Here is a 19,188-nt window from a genome sequence, read left to right on the forward strand (position 1 = left end):
CCTGAAGTACATCTGACAGAACCCAAGAACATGAAATCAAGTCCTGGGGTCGTCCTGGCTACGGCCTTGGAGAGCGACCGGAGGAGACGCAGATGCCATGCGGACACTGCTTGTTGAAACTAAATACATTTTAATAGAAAACAAAATACAAAATAACTCTTTTCAGAAAACAGAAATATTTAACCCTTTTCCCAGAACTTGCTCTGCCCTCAGCACAGCTGGACACAGTGTGCCCACGGAGCGGGCGCTGCAGGAGGAAGACGCTGAGGGCTACTGCCACAGACAGTCCTTTGGAGACTCCACGTCTTGTGACTTATTCCAAGTTATCTTTTGTCATAATCTTTTTAAATTTGGTGCTGGGGACTGAACCCAGGGCCTTGCGCCTGCTAGGCAAGCGGTCTGCAGCCGGGTCACACCCAGCCCACCATAATCTTCTCTTCAGGGGAGAGAATCACTGACAAAGTGCAGCCGAGAAAAGACGTGCCCTCCCAGGGCCTCCGGAGCCAGTGCCCAGTGCCCCCACCCGCGTCCAGGAACAGCCTGGCACATCAGGCTGCGGAGACTTCCCTTCTCCCGACACTGTGCTGCCACCTTCTCTGAGTTCCCTGAACCTTAAAAATTCCCAGTATCAGCCTGTGCCAGGAGCCAAACCTGAAAGATAAAAGCAGAGAAGGTCCCTCTGCCAGTGCTCGTTTCCTCTTCTCAATAATAATAATAATAATTATAATAACAATAATAAAAATCCTGGTTCTCTGTCATCAAGGAAAAGGAAAGACTGCCAGGATCACCCTCTTTCCCAGGCCCCATCCCCCACCCCTCCACCAAGAGGAGCTCCCTGTGAGGGTGGCCCAGCAACACTGTCCCCGGCTGCTGCAGGGCACTCTGGGACCGTCCTCAGGCAAGGAGGAGAAGGCAGGCCAGACAGGAAGGCGAGGGCAGCAGGCGGTCCAGAGGGTGCTCGGAACCGACAGCCGACCTGGGGACGGGCCGTTCTTAGCTCTCATGCAGGCACCAGGGCTCTGCCTGCCCCACGAGCCCCACGGGCCTGCAGCAGAGTTGGGGCCCAGCAGGGAGGGAGGGGCTCTTTCACAGTCCATCAGTGATTCGGTCTCCACGTGTCCAGGACTGTAGCAAGAGGCCTTCTGCCACGGCCCAGTTCACTTCAACCAAGGTAAGAACTTAGTGCTCCTGATTCTCCTGCGTGATCCCTGTCACCAGGAGGAGGTTGCAGGCCATGAACTGCACACCCAGAACGCTGCTCATGGGCCCCGTGTACACACCCACCAGCTCGCTGGAGGAGCCGTCCGCGGGTGCACTGCTGCAGGCGCTCCTGATGTCCCAGACGCGCACCGAGTTGTCCATGGAGGCCGAGGCGACCAGGCCGCTGTCCGGGCTGAAGGCGAGGCTGGTGATGCTGTCCGTGTGGCCTCTCAGCTCCTTGAACAGGGTCCCGGAGGCCAGGTCCCACAGCTTCAGCCGCTGGTCCTCACCCGCAGAGGCCAGGTACTTCCCACTGGGCGAGAAGGCGAGGGCCAGCACCGGGCCGCGGTGGCCCGTGAAGAGCCGCACCGAGTTGCCCTGCTGGGCACTCCACAGCCGCACAGTCTTGTCGGTCGAGCCCGTGGCCAAGTAGTTAGAATTCGGGTGGAACTTGACGCAGTCCACGTCTGCCAGGTGACCCGCGTATATCCTCAGCGGGTACGTCCGATCCAGCGACCACAGCCTGGCGGTGCGGTCGTGGGACCCGCTGGCAAAGTAGAGGCTGTACGGGCTGACGTCCAAGTCCCACACAGGGTAGGCGTGCCCCTGGTACAACACGGTGTTACTGAAACTGCCCAGGTCCCAGTACCGGATGGACATGTCTTCCGAGCAGGAGAGCAGCCCTGAGCCGTCCGCGAGGAACCGCGTGCTGTACACGGGTCCACAGTGTCCCCGCAGCGTCTTCATCTCTGTGCCGGCGCTGTCGTCCTCGGCATCCTGGGGGCGGGGGTGGGGAAGGAAACACATCAGAGGGCGATCAGTGGTGTCGCAGGGCACCGGTCAGGATGGGAAAGGCAGAGGGCAGGGCCTCCTGGGAAAGGCAATGTGACCCTGGAGGGCAGCCAGGGAACAGGACAGTGGGCTGCTCTCACCACGCACCACCTGCTTCCCTTAATTGGTCTTGTAGCCAGAGTGCAGGTCCCTGGGTGAGGGCAGTGGCCACTTCAGTGCCCAATCCAGAGGCAGCCTGTGGCAGCGCACATGGCTGACGGAAGGATCACTGGTGCATTCAGGTGAGCCCACAGGTCTCCTCCATGCACAGCCTCCCCAGCAGCCCTGGGGGCTTCACGCCCCACCCTCCACGTCCTGCTTCCACTGGAGTCAGTGACCAGGCAGCGACCAGGAGCTGGCCAGGCCTTGCTTCAGCGCTCACACACAACTCAGGAGGCTTTAGCCCAAATGGAGCCTGGCCGTGTGAGGCAGCAGAGGTCAGCGGCCAGCATCAGGCCCTCCTCTGACCCCCCACAGCCAGTGGCTCAGGAGAAACCAAGGCGGGGTCTGACACCCACTTCCTGGAAGGCCCCCCAAGAGACCGCCTGGCACAGCCCAGCACCTGGACTCCTGGCTCACGGACGGAGGAGACGGCCACCCTGATGCTCAGGAGGACAGTCCGCCCTCCTCAAGCACGACTGCATCTGTCCTGGAACTCCTGACCCCAGTGGACTCTTAACTGACCAAAGGCGAGACGGGAACACCAGCCAGTTGGCTCTGGCTCCTGGGTAGGAGAGGCATGTTTTTTTTTTTTTTCTCAGAAGGCTCTTTTTCCTACTTGAAAGTGAAAGTAAATGTCTCCAACGTGTACAATTTTATGGAGTTAAAAGAAAACACTGGTGTCCGAGAATGCTCCAAATAGCGACTGTACACATGCCACATTAAAAACACACCAGCTTTTGGAAGCTCAGCGTTTTACCAAGGGCTGCCCAGAATATCAGCAATCTTCCTCTCTAAAGCAGTCACAGCAACACTTAAAAGTTCCAAGCTCGACTCACTGCCCTGCACTGGGAAGTCACTAAGGACCACAGAAGCACTGGCCCTGGGCACGGGAACAAAGATCCAGCAAAACTGACCCCGGGCATGTGAACAAAGAAACAGCAAAACTAACCCCGGGCATGTGAACGAAGAAACAGCAAAACTGACCCCGGGCACGTGAACAAAGGTCCTTGGGCATGGGCTGAAGGCTGTCTGAGCACAGGGACCTCACCTTCCCAGCACTGAGCATCTGCCTGGAGGAGAGAGAGGCAGTGCACAGGCCTGGTCAGCCCTCCCAGCCGTTCTGAGCTGTCCCAGGCCTGGAGAAGTGTCCGCCTGACTGCAGAGCTCAGGAACTGGGGCACCAGAACACTCCTGCTGGCTGTCACCATTGGCCCTCTGCCAGGACCACAGCCCCAGGGCTCTCGCTCCATCCATGCTGACACGGGACCCCACGGTGACTGGCATGCATCCTGGACACCAAGGTCGGCTGGTGAGCTACCCACACAATCATCAGCTATGCTGTGCACACCGGGCACACATAGCAGATGGAGAAGGGACCACGTGGGGTGGGGCCTCACACTGTCTCAGGGTCTGGGGCGGGGGTCGCTGCGGTGTGCTAGTCCCACCTGGGCCACGGGGTCCCCCAAGCTCCAGCTGCCAAGGCTGCCTGCTCCTCCACTGGCAGTGGGCTGTGGCTTACACACTTCTCCCAGGGCCAGAGGCACTCCGGGGTCTGCCCTGCAGCTGGCAGTGTCACCTGTGGTGGGGCCTGCAGGGTCGAGACAGGGCAAGCCCCACCCAGGGAGAGTCCACAGCTGCCCGACCCGAGGCACCACGCACCTGCGGGTGCCCGTGGCTTCAGGCTTCTGAGGCTTAGGATGGGAGGAGACTCACTGTTACTTTGATGCTCATATGATGAGAGGATGACATTCTGTCCACACTGCATCACATGGAACACACTGTTAAAACTGATTCTGACGTTTCCGCCCTTTTCTGAAGTGGCTACTAGAAAGTTTAACTTAGGTATGGGGCTCACATCGTGCCCACTGCAGACTCTTTACTTTTCAAATCCAAGGACCGTGGGCTGGGACAGGAGTCACCAGGCCTGAACAGATTGGCCACAGGGAGGGCCGGCAGCCAAGAGCACGGATGGAGGGGAGGTCTGACCCTCAGCACCTGGCCCTGGGGGAGCAGGCACTGCCTGGCCGATCAGTCTCACCGTCTGCCTCTCCCGGCATTGCTGGGCAGGAAACGATGGAACAGGACAGCACTGAAGTCCTCGGCCAGACCTTGCTGGCCTAGCTCAGAGACAATTTTACACCCACGTAGGACCTTTTGGTTACTGTCTTCTGCGCTGATCACTATTTAAAATTTTCTTGTGGTACTAGGGTTTGAAGCCAGGGCCTTCCACTTATTGGGCAGGCACCTGGCACCAGGCCATACCCGGGCCCTGCTATCATCTTCTACACTGAGATGAAACTCACAGACTGTCGGAGCCACACTTCTGAGGGACAGAGCGCCAGGTCAGTGCACATGCTGTGCCTCATCGCCACTGTCTGCCAAGACCACCACGGCCTCACCTAGAACCCACCCAGCAGGGTCACCGCATGCTGTGAGTGCCAGCAGCCCTGGGCAACATCTCTGGTGCGATTACTAAGCTCCAAACGCCCATCACAGGGAGGTGGGAATGTGCTTCTCCCCATAGACCGCTCTTGCACACAGCCTGAGTTTTCTAGGCTGATTGTGTTGGTGGACGCCGTGCCCTGGCTTCCCTGCGCTAAGGGCAGGCCAGTTTGTGTTTGACGACGTTCAGGCTGCGGTCTCCTTTCTGGGCCGCCGTGAACAATGCTGTGAAGGTTCTTATGCCAGTTCTCCTGGGGACTTACGTCGTCACCTCTCCTGGCACACACAGAAGTGGAATTGCTGGGCTGTTGTCAGAACCTTGAGTTGGCTGATTTACGTAATGACCGCTTCAGAAGAGTGAAGCAGCAGCTGCACGCTGGCCCTTTCACTTGGCTTCCGTGCTCCTCCCTTGCCTCCTATCACCTGCCTGCAGCGCCCAGGGCTTCACCTTGACTTTCATCTGTTGGCATCCCAGGACAAGTGAGCTGGTGGCCCTGGCAGTAAGAGCCTCCCTTTAGCTGTAAATTCTACAGGGAAAAATCCAAGTCCAAGTTCTCACCAGAGAACACTAAAAACCAACTACTGGGCTGGGGAGACGGCTCAGCCGGTAGAGTGCTTGCCTCACATGCACAGGGCCTTGGGTTCAACCCCAGCACCACCAAAACAACAACAAATAAAACACCAACTATCAGAATAAAATCATTCTTGGCTTCTCCCAAGATGCTCCTTGTTAGAAACCAGAGACACTTCCCCAAACCAAAACTCCAACAGGAAGTCCCTCAGCAACCAGGGCCTCAGTGTCAGCTCTCGGGCAGGAGCAGCATCCGCAGCACCTTCAGGATGGGGACATGGGCAGTGTGTCCACTGTGTCCCCCCTGCCTCGCCTATCACCTGACCACCGGGCTCTGCTCCACGCCACCTTTCTGTGGTTGCTGCCTGGTCGAAGCTACCAGGACTCGGGAGGGACGTGGCCATTCCTGCTCCTGATCTCCCAGCTGCAGCCATGCGCCAGGCCTGTCTGTTTCTGGAGTCCCTCGTGCTAACCCTAAACCCAGACCTCAGACACACCTCCACTGACACCTAAGAATCACCCGCCATCACCCTTCAGTTAATTTCCAACACCAGCCTCTCTTCAAAGCCGGCGTCACCTGCTAACAGGCTCTCAGGAATGTTTTTCCTTCTCCATTACAGAAAACAGAGTCACGGAGGGCAGTGGCCTCGGCCTAGGGGAGCAGCAGCTGGAATCGCTCCGGCTCGGAGAGAGGCTTGAGAATTCAAACTCGAGCACAGAAAGCAAGGAGAGGGCTGCAGAGGCAGGAAGCAGCGTGGCGAGCACCTCCAGGGCGAGGCCTGGTGCGGCCGCAGGACCTCCGGGTGGCGGGGCTCGGGCAGAGAAGCAGCCCGGCCCCTGGGCACCTGCGGGGCTCAGAGTGACTTCCCTCCCACATTTTGCCACTCTGTGCAAGCGCCCACCCCAGACACCTCAAGGCTGCGTCCCCTGGGTGTCAGAGGTGACAGGACAAGAACACCCTGTCCCATACTCTACTGAGGCGTAACGCTGGTTACCAGGACCCTGGCGCCAGGCCCTTCACTGCCAACCCACTGCAGTCACAGGTTGGCCACGGCTGCCACCCTGACTGAGGGGCACGAGACTGCCTGGGTCAGAGGGCAGACCCCTCACGCCCGGTCCTGCTGCGCTGGCCCGCAGCTCACAGCTCAGGGCCCACTGCACCTTCACACACCTGGGGTCACCTGGCCAAGCCGACTGTGAGGGCAGTCTTCAGGGACACTCAGCGCTGGTAACGACCTTCTGGACTGGGGTAGGTACTGACCTTGGTTAGCAGAGCTAAGCAATGCTGTGAGAAACAGCTTCCAACCCTGGGCTGGGCATGGCGCAGGACGCAGCAGCTAAGGCACGCAGCATGACTGGCTCTGGGGCCCCGGGGGAGCTCTGCCAGGTGTGGGAGGGCAGCTAGTGGTTGGGAAGGATGCTGGGGCAGTGGCACGCCTACCTCCTCCTCCAGAGTGTCACAAGCCAGGCGGATGCGCGATGTGTCCACCTGGTGGGGCTCCGACCTCAGCTTCTTGGACCGCAGGCTCCAGAGCTTGACGCAGGAGTTGTCAAAGCCAGCGGCCAGCAGCCTGCTGTCGGGCGAGACCTCCGCCGTGTTGAGCAGCTGCTCCGTGTTGTAGAAGGCATAGAAGCAGATGGTAGTGAGGGAGGGAGGCCCGTCCTTCACGCGCTTGATGCTGTCTTGCAGGACCTCCAGGGCTGCCTCGTTCTGCAGCAGTGGGCTGGGCACGTCGGGGGGCTCCAGGCCGCCGCTCTCGCCGCGGGAGCCGCTGCTGGCATAGAGCTGGTAGTCGGTCCTCTTGGCGGGCTGCACGTCCAGGTGGATGTGCACGGCCAGCACCCTGCAGAGGGCGGCGTTGTTGTCGCTCTGCAGGTAGCGCACCAGGTAGTTGTAGCTGTCCTCCTGCAGGCGCACCACGTACTTGTTGTCCAGGAAGGCACGGAGCCTGAAGTTGGACAGGATGTCCTGCACCGTCTGTGTGGTCTGCAGCTGCTCCACAACGTCCTTCTGGCCCGCATTCTGCAGGAACATGCCATGGAAGCGGCTGTAGAAACTCTCCACCGTGCTCTTGGGGCTGTTCTGGACCAGGTTGAGGTGGAGGTAGACGAAGAGGGGGTAGAGGAGGGGCATCACCTCGTGGCTATGCTGGGAGTCGGAATCTGCAACGAGAGGGGAGGGGCTTCAGGAAGCGGTGCTCGGGACAAGGCGGCGGCTGGGAGGCCTGCCACACAGCGCTCCTCCGCCCTCGGACTCCAGAGTCTTTCTGTGGAGGAAGGAAAGCATGTGCCCTGGGCCTGGCCCAGCCAAGAGCGTGAGGACGTGCCTGGCCAGGCACGTCCCCCAGAGGCCAGCATCTCTGAGAGAAACTCCAGGTGTGAGGGCCCTGAAGGTATTGTGGGAGACGGAATTCTAACTGGATGGCGACCACCTTAAAAGCAACGAACGCAAGGACACCCAACACTCGTGTGGCTATGTGGCGAGCAGTTCTGATCCTCTTCCCCAAGCACCTGGCTGCACCAGCTGCATGAGCCAGAGCTCACCCAGTGGGTGACCAGCATGCCCACTGTCTGGGCGCAGGTGTTCCAACACTGAACTGACAACCCACACCCCAAACTGCCTGCCCGCATCCTCACATAGACTCTGTGGGTTAAAAATGTCGTTTTCCTTTTTTTTTCTTTGGCACTAGGAATTGAACCCAGGGTGCTTGAGCCCAGCCCTTTTTATTTATTTTGAGACAAGGTCTCACTAAGATGCTGAGGCTGCCTTTGAACTCGCAATCCTCCTGCCCAGCCTCCGGAGTCACTGGGATGTGTGCCACAAACTATAAAACTTCTGCAGTGACAATTTACAAACGAGACGCTCTGGTGCCAGTTAAACCACACTAGCAATCTGAGACTTTACTACTGGGACACTTTGTGACAAACAATATTAAAGAAACTTTCCAGCTTTAATTGTCACAGGTTAATGAGACGGAAAGTGTGAGACACCTCAGTGCTTGTGCTGGCCTCCAGGACACTGTGCAGTGCTGGGTGTACTCTGAGCTCTGCTGACTCCCTGGCTCCTCATCCTCATCTGCGGTGTGCTTGGGTTTGCACGGACACAGGTAGCACGAGGGTCACGGGTGGCACAGCATCTGCACGTGTTTCAACAGGTCACACAGGGCTCCAGAGCAGGAGGACCTGCCTCCTCACACAGACAGCCGTCCCTGTCCACAGGAGCCGCTCTGCCATCTGGGCGAGACGCCTGGACCACCACGGGTGCTTGCACCAGCCTCTGGCTGGTCGAGGACAGCCCCACTGCCCAGGGTAGCCGGACAGCTGCTCCGCCTGGGCAAGGAAGAGTGCGTGGCTTATCGTGGCTCTGTGTCTCAGTGCGGCGTCCAAGAGCCCACGAGAACCAACCCAGGCAGGCGGGCGCGTGCTTGGCCAGGCCCTCTAGGGGGCAGCCAGCTGCAGGTGTGTGGCCGTCACTGCCCCCAGTCCTCCCTACTTGGCTCTGAGTAGGGAGGAGAGTGTGTGGAGGCCACCCACAGGACACAGGTGAAAGGTGGAGTGCGTGCTGCCCTCACCCGTGTGAGGCAAGGGGGGAAGGAGGGGCTGAAGGACAGGTGACGAGGTGGTTCAGCCCATGACTGATTCTGTGTGTCCAACTGGCTGAGCCATGGCACCTAGATGTTTGTTTGGTCAGAGTGATTCTAGATGTGGCTGTGGAGGTATTCTTCGCATGCAAGTAGCATCTAAGTCAGCTGGCTTAACGGTTCCCCAGACTTGAAGCAACGGCCCTCCACAATGCGGCAGGCCTCGTTCAATCAGTTGAAGGTCTCAACAGAAAAAGACCCAGGTGCTCAAGGAAGGAATTCTGACCCCAGCGCTGCCCAAGACAACTCCTCAGACCTCTCACACTCCGTTGGGTCTACTACTCTGGGAACCCAGGTGGAGCAGACTCTGATGCGTCTTTAAATATCGTGATTTGCTGGACGATTGCTAAATAACAGTTTCAGAAACAGAAGGATGAACCCTGCCCAGACTCCCAGCACTTCCTGTGGGGATGCAGGCTGTTGCCTCCAGAGAATCCTAGTTTCAGGCTTACTTTCAAACAAGAGGGGACGGACGACCTAGTTGCCACCACTGACACGCACTGCTGCCTCTGTTCCCTCTGGACACAAGCACGTGCTCAGACACACCACCCCCCAGGGCCTGGAGGAGCGTGGGCCTCACGCTGCTCCTGCAGCCTCACTCCAAAGCGCCCCTCAGCAGGGGGTTCCCACCCCGACCAGCCTGTACTTCTTTCCATCTCTCCACAGAGGAGGCTGCTGACTGCAGAGGCCAGGTTGGGCCCATGGCAGGCATGTGGGGACAGAAGGTGCTTAGTTGGGGTCATCAGAGGAGCCTGCCCAGGGCAGGTGGCATTCACACCAGCATCCACAGGACACGCCAAGGAGGAGGTGGAGCTTTGGGACAAGAGAGCATGGGGCATGGGGGCAGAGGTGGTGGCCAGCTATGCTGGCCCCAGGGCTTCAGGGCCACAGGTAAGTGGACCAAAAAACGAGGATAATCTTAGGTGTGTGTATGTCTGGGAATATTTTTTATCTGCTGGTCTCCTCAAATGCACCTTACCATTAAAAATCATTAACCTGTGGATCGTTCAAACGAAAATAAAAGAATCTCTGAGTTTTACACCGAGGGCTTCCCACCAGGAGCTCTGCACAGAGGGCATGCAGCAGGCGGTGTGCACAGCTCGTCGCCCACTTTCCCTGCTGCCGCCTCTCCCAGCACCTCCACTGCAATGAGGCACCAAGGCTGTGGGGGACGGTGGGTTCAGCCTTCGACAGCCTTCACCCGGACACCAGGACCCTAGGCCCCAGAGAGGTTAAGTGACTTGTTTTTCACCAGCGATGCACTGAGTGAGCCTCACAGTAATAAAGGAGAGGGTGGAATGCATTTCAGCGGTCATTTGTCCTCGTGAGTGTCCAGCCTCTGCTAATCCAGGAGACTGAAGTCTCCCACTTTTGGAACACAAGGCAGAGACTACCTTGGGATGTGCTGTGACTGGCAAGAAACGGAGGGGCGTCTTCACATGCTGTCCTGCTTCCATCTACTCAGTGCACATCACATCCCTGTGCTGAAGGCCGTGGCAGGAGAGAATGAGCCCAGGGCTCTCTTCTGGCCTGTGCACTTTAACCTCACAATTTAACTCTCCCGCCAATTCCATGAGGCCTGTCTGCACACAGTCCCAACACTGTGCCCAGGATACAACAAGCACCAAGGGAATTTGCATTGCTCTAGCTTAGAAAAAGTTCCAGCACTGAGTACTCACCAGTGAGAAAATTGCGCAGTCGTCCAAACTGTACTTCGTACTGCTGGGGCTCTGCCTGGCAGGGGGCTGCAGACACTATGTTGGCACAACCAGATTCCGACTGGACTGAGGAGAAAGAGAGAGAAAGGTGGGAAGGCAATCAATAGCAGGATGGGGGAGGGCCGGGGGAGGGTGTGGGCTGCCCCAGCGGCATGGACAGTGCACGAGTGGTCACGTGTGCTCTGCCTCTCCCTCCTGACACGCTAACGCCAGGGCAGAGGAGTGGAAAGGCAGGAAGCACGGACCTGCGAGGCAGACAAGGACAGTCTGTCACCCTGCCACACCACTAAGGCACATCTAGAAGCACTGGCCCTGAGGTCCCTGTGCTACAGCACGTAGCGGTGCAGGCACAGAGAAAGGCCGACTGTCCAAGACACCCCCACAGTGCTTTTCCCGGGGGGATCCTGTGAGACCCCCATGCTCCACGTCTCGGGCTTGCTGCGCTCCGGAAGGTTGCTGGGACTCGCACTCCTCCTCACTACCACGTGTTTCGTTCTCTACTCTCTCCCCAAACGGCATTCTCTTCTCATCTCAAGGCTAGAATGGCGCTGAACTTTCTGCTCCTCTTCACCTGCCTTGCACAAGAGACATGTTCCTTCAAGGGCCCAATGCACAGCTACGGGCCAGGGCAGCTCAGGAGCGGCTCCAGGAGACAAAGCACGTTCACTATGCCACGCCAGCACCTGGCCTTGTCCTGCCCAGGACGGCAGTCTGAAGGTCCCCGTGCCTGCAGGGCCTCAGGAGCCGGAGCCTGTGGAGGGTGTGCTTGGGCTGCACCATCCCACCTCCTTCCGGCAGCAGTTAACCCGCCCTCGCAGCAGGGAGGGCCCCAGACGCTGATGGCAGTGTGAGGGAGCAGGAGACTGGGATGGCGGGGGGCGGGTGTGTGGCAGAGCAGCAGCTCAGGAACAGGGAGGAGAAGGCGCCAGCAGGGCCGAGCCCCACCTCCACGCAGACACGGGCCCTGGCGCGCACATGAGCACTGCAGAGACTCAGCCAAGAAAGGCCCGTCCCAGAGAGGCCTGGACTCAGAACGGCTGAGGAATGACCACTTGCTATTCCAGATGGAGGACAGACAGGTTTTTCCACAGAACCTACCTTCAAAACAGTGACAACAGAAAATAACTTTAAAACACCAGTCTTCTCAGAGTCTCATTCACCCTGCAAACCCGGCCTCCATGGCGAGGTTTCTTGCCAGCCAAGGGGACCTGCCCCTCAGAATCTTGGGGGGCGAAGATGCTGCAGGGACTACCAGGTACAGATAAGACAAGAGGCTGAGGAGCCAGTGTTACCTGAGAGGTTGGCCGCCATCTCCTCGGCACTCTGTGACAGCCGCAGGCCCTGCTTCAGGGGGCCATCGGAGTCCACGTACTGCCGGCGTTTGAGGTAGCACGACACTGCCGTCTGGAGCTGCTCCGTGCGCACACGTTTCATGACCTGCAGAGAGGAAGCACAGGAGGGGCCGTAAGGGCGACAGGTGGCTGCAGCAGAGGCCAGCCAAGGCCAGGAAGACTGGCTGTGCCGCACATGAGCAGCCCAGGCCGACTGCTTGCCGCCCACCACAGGCTTGTCCACCTCATCTGGCTCCCATGACCACAACGTGGAAGTGGGAACAGCACGCACAACAGACCTGCAGGCCACCCCAAACACCAAGACACCAGCCAGCAGGCTGGCCAGGCCAGGGCAGGTTTCCTTCCCTTCCCGCCGAGAGGCGTTCATCAGCGGCAAACCCATCAACATGTGGGCAGAGGCCGCGCAGAACCCAAGACCCAAAACCTGTAAACTGGGAACCAGGACCCCGCGGAGCCGCCAGCTCCACAGCATGTGTTCCTGAAAAGGGGTCGTTTCTGTGCAGATGGCTGGAGCCATAGGCACAGAAGAGTACCCAGCACTGAGGGCAACGAGCGTGCTGCAAGGGTCTCCTCAGGCAGAGAAGTGGCAGCAAACGAACCAACGGGACAGGCTGTTTTTAACGATTCAAACTAATTCCAGGGTTCACAAACACACACAAAATAAAGACAGGAGAGGAATCATTTCCCTTCAGCAGTAAATCCACCATCAAGAGGGAAAGGAAACTCCAGCATTGCCGTGGCCACAAATGCTCCTTGGAGAGAAGTGGAGAAACCACCGTGCCCACGACCCCTGAGAACAGGCCAGCTCCCCAGGTTCACCGTCAGAGCTGCCTCCTCCCAGGACCAGAGCGTGGGCCACTGCAGTGCCCCACAGCGGGCTCCTGGGAAGGGGCTGCAGGAGCGCACGGACGGCCTGAGCCATGCCCTGGGTTCAGCCTCCAGGCGAGCTGCAGCAGTCTTCTCCCAAGTGCTCCAGGACTGGGAGATCTAAAACCCTACCTCTTCCAAAAGTTGCCATTTCCTAGTGCATGGCTTGTGGCAAATAGCCAAGGCTGTACCTGGCTCCCCAGGTCCCCTGGGACACTTCCCTCCCTCCACGGTGGCTGGGCAGGGCAGAGGCTGGAGACACGCCTGCACCCGGTCTGTGCAGCATGAGGACAGTGCCACCTGGCACTCCACCTCCAGACCACAAGGAACACAAACCACGTTAGAGAGGAGCAGCATGCAGCCAGGGGCTGGGCTCACAGCACAGGAGACGGATGAAGTGCAGAGGCCTTCCCATCGTGGGGCTCGCCCTTCTGCCCAAAAGGGTGCCACTCTGCTGCTGTGCCAATGCCCACTTGACACCAATGTTCCTTCTAACTACTGACAAGGGGGTCTGACGCCCTTGGAGTGACCTGCTCCCAGCGTCACCTGTCCACCATGAAGACAGAGTGCTAGTTGCTACGCCTGGATGCGCGATGCTGCTGCGTCAGGGTCGGTGCCTGTGGTTCTCCACGGCTCCTTCGCGGCTGTGTAAGCCTCCTGGAGCGTGAGCGCCAGCGAGGCCAGCCCTGACCGGGACTCTGACTTGGAGTCACGTGGGACCTGCGGGTGCTGCTCTCCAGCTGTCCACACCAGCCCGCTGCTGACACCCAGCTTTGTCCCCGAGCACTCCAGTCAGACCCCTGGGCAGGAAAAATCTGCCGTGAGAGATGCAGCAAGGACCAACCAGTGGGAGGCCAGACCCTGCAAGGACACAGCATCGATGTGGCGTGACATGGGACCTCTGAGGAGGAGGAAGGCCAGAGGTTCTCAAGGTGCAACAGAAGCCCCGCCATCGCACAGCCTGGCTGCATTCAGGACTGCACGGAGTCAGTGTGCAACTCCGATCCTTGTGAACACACCCACCAACTGCCCCAAGGGCACCCCGCCCAACCACACCGGGACCCGGGATGAGGATCCTCTCTGTGGTGGCATGGCTCCTCACACCCGGAGCCCAGGGCCCAGGAGCAGCCGCCTCAGCTGGTGTGATGTCCAGGCCATAGCTAGACAGCAATGAATGAGAAGGTTCCTCAGAGAACAGCCCCGGCTGAGGTCCACAGGGGGTGCCCGCAGATGAGAACCTCCTTACAACACCTGCCACCTGAGACTCAGAACCAGACCAGCGCTGTGCTCTCCACACTGTCCACCTCTTGCTTCCTGGAGCCATGGACCCTTTCAGTGGACATGAAGTTTGGACATAACTACACCCTCCTTGTTAAAATTTCAAATTTCTTATATTTTCAATTTATATAAGTACCGTAATCCTTAAAGGCAAAACGTAGGTCAAGACCTGTCTCTTCAGGTGTTTCCCATTTCTGGAAATCAGACACACGTCTCTTTCTCCTACTGCTCCACCTACACTCCACACTGCCCCAGGGCGCTCCAGCACGATGACCTCACTGAAGCAATGGCTGGCTCTGAGCCACCTCCACAGAGACGGGGCGCAGAATCCTGGACCCAGGCCGGCCACACACGGCATGCCAACCCCTCCTACCAGGTCCACATGCGAGTGGCTGACGGAAGGGGTCTGGGAGGAACCACCAGGCAGTCCCTGAAATGCAAAACGATGTCACGTGGGGACCTGTCCTTCACAAACGATGTCACATGGGGACCTGTCCTTCACAAGGCGGCAGCTTTGAGCAGGGTGAGTCTGTAGTAAACCCAGCAAACCTCACCACACAACCCTCAACTCAGCTCCCCAGGAGTCTCTGACCATCAGCTAGTGGGTGTTTTTTCTGTTGTTGTTGAGTAAATATATTTCCCAACTGTAAATTTATGCTTAAAAACAGATGAAAAGTTGCTTTGTACTTGTGCTGGATGAAATGTGAAGTGCCTGCGAGGTGCTCAACACTGGTTCTCTACTGAGTAGTCTGCCCAGCGGCATTCTAGGTAGGACCTGAGCATGGAGCTCTGTGCTGTGGCTGGAGGAAGTGTGTTCACCTAGCTAAACACCACCGCTGAGGCAAGGACCCCTTCTGCCAGGTGACAGCCACAACTGACCGGCGAACTGTGCTCCTATTCACTGCGTACATGGGCAAAGGCAGAGAACCACAGCAGCTGCTGCTAGAAACCCACTGGCTGGGACTGCCATGATGCTCTGCACCACACCCCAGCTGCTCTGAACAGCTGCCAGTGACCTCACCTGGCTGATGGCCCCGCCTGGCTGCAGGGGACTGCTGACTGAGATTCTGACTCCTTGACTCTCGGCCAACCCAAGTCACCTTTCAGCAGTGTCCTGTCTTTGGTGGTCTCGAGGCTGACAGGACTGCTGGGCACATCTCCTCCCTCAAACTCTCCTGGTCACTCCCTCCGAGCTTGTCCTCTGTTGTCCGCCTCCATTCCTCACATTCCCGCATCACACCACCCTCAGGGGTCTTCAGTCAGGCCCCCTCCTGAGCAAGAGTTCCATGTGGATGATGCAGATGCAGACTCACAGGCACCCACAGCACATCCTCCCTTCAGACCTCCCTGCCCAGAGCTCCACGAGCAGAGCCTGGCTGGCGTCCCGCCTTCTCTTCCTTCCCTCCCTCACTTCTAAGGTAACCCACGCGTCTTCTGCCTCCCCGCTCTCTGCCAACAGCACAGGCCCTTCCCAACTGGGTGACCCTGGTGTTCTCCCACCCTGAGTCTCCTCTGGGGCATCCCAGTGAACACCAGTGCCATCTCTGCCCCACCCCTGGCAGCCACTCTTGCCCCGCCTGCTCTTCCCTCTCCCTGAGCAGGCGGAGCACCCTGGGGACAGGTTCTTCTCCCCCTAATACTACCAGAGCACATCCAGCTTCTGCTGGGAATTCCTGACAGCTCATTTTAGCTTGTGGTCTTTGGGGATTTCTGTAAACTGAGAAGGCCGCGTATTTTTTATTCCTCCTTTAATATCAATTCCACAGCACAGAAAAGCTGACCCATACAAAGCCTCGTTACCACAGTGGCCAGCAAGGTCTGCGCAGGGCATCTGTACACCTCTGCCTACGTTCTGCCACAGAATGAAATGCTTATGTGTGCTGTTACCGCTGCAGGCAGGAGAAACAGGATGCTGGGCTCTCCGAGAACAGGGCAGCGTGCTTCCTGTGCTCACCACTGCTCCCAAAGCCAAATTAAATGCCGCATGTGTGGTTTCAGAGGACTTGGTGACATTAGGACGTCCACAAGAGTGAGCCTCAGAACAGGATGGTCCTCAGGTGTTCATCCTCAGTCCACACAGGTCATCACAGCAGGCGCCAGCCACACGGGTTCTGAGCAAGCATGGCCACTGCAGCTGAGGAGCTGTGTCTGAATTGCAGCAGCCACATATGGCTGACCACCGCCCTCCAGGCCAGCAAGCTCTGAGGCACCCACTTTGTGAAACAAAAGCATCACATCAGAGCTTGAACGTGCAGGCTCACAAGGTTCCACACAACACTTCTAATTGCAAAATTTCTCAAAGTTGGCATTTTGATTGTAAAAACAGAGCTATCTTTACCCTTGCTGAACACCACGGGGTCATTAAGACAGAAACTTCAACATGTCTAACAGGAAGGACACCCAGGCAAAAGGCAGGCTCAACCTACGTTACTCTTACAAACAGGAAGTGGACAAGAAATCTCTATAGTCTACTGAAAATATAGTAATAAGAGCTTTATGAATTGTAGATGAAGAATAAATACCTAGTCTTTGTCTCTAATTTACTAGCTTACATGTATTTAAAAATACCGATGGCAACATACTAACTCATAAGAAACTTTTACTGTAACCATTCACAAGCATCTCAAGCACTACAACCAGTGAAGCCACTTTGAACACCAAATTCCACTTTTCAAAGCACCTCACCTTCATAGGCACCAAATCACTTACCACAGAAACTTCCTGAATCCACACATGATGCTCTTACTGGAAATCTTGACCCAAGCCATCAAACCCACAGGTTCCTGGAACAAACTGCTGCTGCATGCAGCATGTCACTGAGTGTCTCCTACACTACCAAGAGCTCACACTTATTGAATACACAACACTGGTGTTTTGCAGACCATCTCCTCTATGCTTGTGACAACTCTACGAGGCAGGCAACCTTCTTCAGATGGAAAGCTGAGGTCCAAAGAACTCAGAAAATTTGCCCAAGGCCACTCAGTTCCTACATGGCCACTCAGTTCCTACACGGGTGGACAGAACTTTTCTCGTTTATCACTTACTGTATCGATCCCCTTGCACCCCATCTGTACAAGCTGTCCAATGGCACCTAACACTTGCGCTGTGAGACACAAAGCAGCAATCACTGAACCCTCCCTGGTTCTTTCTTCACACCACTGATTGGGTAAGACTGAATAACTGAGCCCCCAATCTGGGGCGGCGTCCTCTTCGGAGGGGGACTTCTGTGGGCAGTCATCAGGCAGGCATGACATGCACCAGAATGTACTCTTCGGGAGGAGAGGCTGCCTGGATCACCAGCAATTGCTCTGTGCCTTCTGTTAGTGCTCTCTAAGCTTCCAGATGGTTTCAAAAGCCCGACTATGGAGGCTGTCATTTCCTCTCAGACTCATAGACAGATGCAAAGCTGCCAGAACAAGTAACTGTGGTCTTCACCACTTCCAACCCAAGGCCAAGCTACTGTAGGCACTACCTTTCTGAAAGGTTAATCTCCACTGCAGCGGAGAATAAGAAATCCTGTTTTGACTGAGTCATTTCAGGCTCTACCCTCATGGATAGACCCTTAGTTCTCTCTCTAGGAGGCCCACACATCTTCTCATTCTAGAGGTCCAGGGACCTTCACACTGGCACTCCAACTGGGTTAAGTCCTACTGAGGTGTAACAGTTAAGCCTAGCCACCTTTTCTCTACACACTTATTGAATACACAACACTGGTGTTTTGCAGATCATCTCCTCTAAGCTTGTGACAACTCTACGAGGCAGGCAACCTTCTTCAGATGGAAAGCTGAGGCCCAAAGAACTCAGAAAATTTGCCCAAGGCCACTCAGTTCCTACACGGGCACTGGGACTACCTGGCTGCAGGGTCTGGGCCCCAGCCCTTTGCAAAACCCTGCAGCTCCACAGATCTCACATGGGACCATAGGCTTCCTGGGAGAGCAAGACTGAGGAACGCACAGCAGATGATTGCTAAGAGAGCAGCACAATCCTACAGGGGCTTTTAATGTGACAGCCAGTACCGTGCACTGGACAGGCTAGCTCAACATCTGACTCCTAGGCTCCTCCCAGCCAATGCCAATCAAGAAGAAATGACTTTCTCCTGAAATGTCTTCACAGGTGGGAAACACCGACTACAGAAACAAAATCACCTACCAAGTAGTCAGGAGAGGCCTCTACCTAACTTCACAACGACAGACCACACCCAAACCTCACGGTCAGAGGCAGGGACATGGCAAGAACGAGGCCTTCCCGAGATACCTAACCCAGTCTTTGATGGCAAAGAAGAACGCTCACGTGAGCCCACCTTTTGGTGTCCTGGGTTAACAGTGACGTTCAAGGCAGGACGGCTTCATAATAAACAGAAAGGAAAAAAAAAGTCAGCATGTTTGACATTCAACACAAGAAAATCAAGCCTACCAGGAACCTAGAAGGTACTTAGCCAAAAAGGAAGTCACAGCAGCTCCTAAGAGTGCTTCTGCGCGCCAGGCATTTTCGCGTGCACCCTCTTCTGGGTACCTTCGAAAGGTCCAGGCGAGTTACCGTCCTGGTTCACACAGGAGGAAACCAGGACCGGGAGAGGCTACGCCACCGCCTGCCGGCTACAAGGTTGCAATCCCGGTGCCCGGGTCCGTCCGCCACCGGGGCCTCCCGGGCTTCTCGGCGCAGAGCGTGGCCGGAGCTCGCCCGCGGCCCGTGCCCCTGTTCCGCGCACGTGTCGCCGGCCGAGCGCGGCGGCCGCGGCCCTCGCCCGCCCCGGGACTCACCTCCCGCCGCCGGAACCTCCGCGCCCGCGAGGTCCGCGCCGCCGCCCACTTCCGCCGGCCGAGCGCGGCCCAGCGCGCAGCCGCCTCCCGCCGCGCCCCGGTGCCCGCCGCCCGCGCCGCGCAGGCGCCCCGCCGCCACGTGCGGCCCCCGCCGCGGGGACCCGGCCGCGCAGGTGCCGCCCCGGGAGCCCGCCCCCCGCCCGCGCTCACTGAGCATGCCAGGCGGCCGCGGCTGCCCCGCTGCCCGCGACCGGCCGCCTCCGCCGCAGCGCCTCGCTCCGCCGCCGCTAGCCCGGGCCACGCGCCACGCGCCCCGCCGCGCCTGCGGCTCTGCGCGGCCGCCCCATGACCGCCGGAGGGAGCGGG

The 19,188-nt window shown here is 57.7% G+C and overlaps 1 protein-coding gene across 5 annotated transcripts; it reads right to left on the bottom strand.

Moving 5' to 3' along the window:
- Positions 1 to 104: 104 nt before the first annotated feature.
- TAF5L (TATA-box binding protein associated factor 5 like) lies at positions 105 to 19,174 on the bottom strand. 5 transcript variants are annotated; one of them, XM_079107769.1, is made up of 6 exons: positions 19,033 to 19,174; positions 18,363 to 18,405; positions 11,858 to 12,002; positions 10,527 to 10,631; positions 6,648 to 7,369; positions 105 to 1,977 (listed from the first exon to the last, which is right to left on the bottom strand). In XM_079107769.1, exons 3-6 carry the CDS (start codon positions 11,997 to 11,999, stop codon positions 1,180 to 1,182), a joined length of 1,767 nt encoding a protein of 588 aa, XP_078963895.1. In that variant the 5' UTR covers positions 12,000 to 12,002; positions 18,363 to 18,405; positions 19,033 to 19,174; the 3' UTR covers positions 105 to 1,179. The 5 variants fall into 5 exon arrangements, with proteins under 5 accessions (XP_078963895.1, XP_078963893.1, XP_078963894.1 ...); XM_079107767.1 differs by lacking the exon at positions 18,363 to 18,405 and having other exon boundaries at positions 19,033 to 19,166; XM_079107768.1 differs by lacking the exons at positions 18,363 to 18,405; positions 19,033 to 19,174 and adding an exon at positions 18,823 to 18,978.
- Positions 19,175 to 19,188: the final 14 nt, after the last annotated feature.

Source organism: Sciurus vulgaris (assembly GCF_902686455.1).
Source record: "Sciurus vulgaris genome assembly, chromosome: 12".
Classification (NCBI taxonomy): Eukaryota; Metazoa; Chordata; class Mammalia; order Rodentia; family Sciuridae; genus Sciurus; species Sciurus vulgaris.

Coding starts and splice junctions, on each gene's coding strand:
- TAF5L (XM_079107769.1), bottom strand. CDS start 11,999: ATGAAACGTGTGCGCACGGAGCAGCTCCAGACGGCAGTGTCGTGCTAC. Junction 7,370..10,526: donor ACTGCGCAATTTTCTCACTG/GTGAGTACTCAG, acceptor CTCTCGTTGCAG/ATTCCGACTCCCAGCATAGC. Junction 1,978..6,647: donor GTGACACTCTGGAGGAGGAG/GTAGGCGTGCCA, acceptor CCCCGCCCCCAG/GATGCCGAGGACGACAGCGC.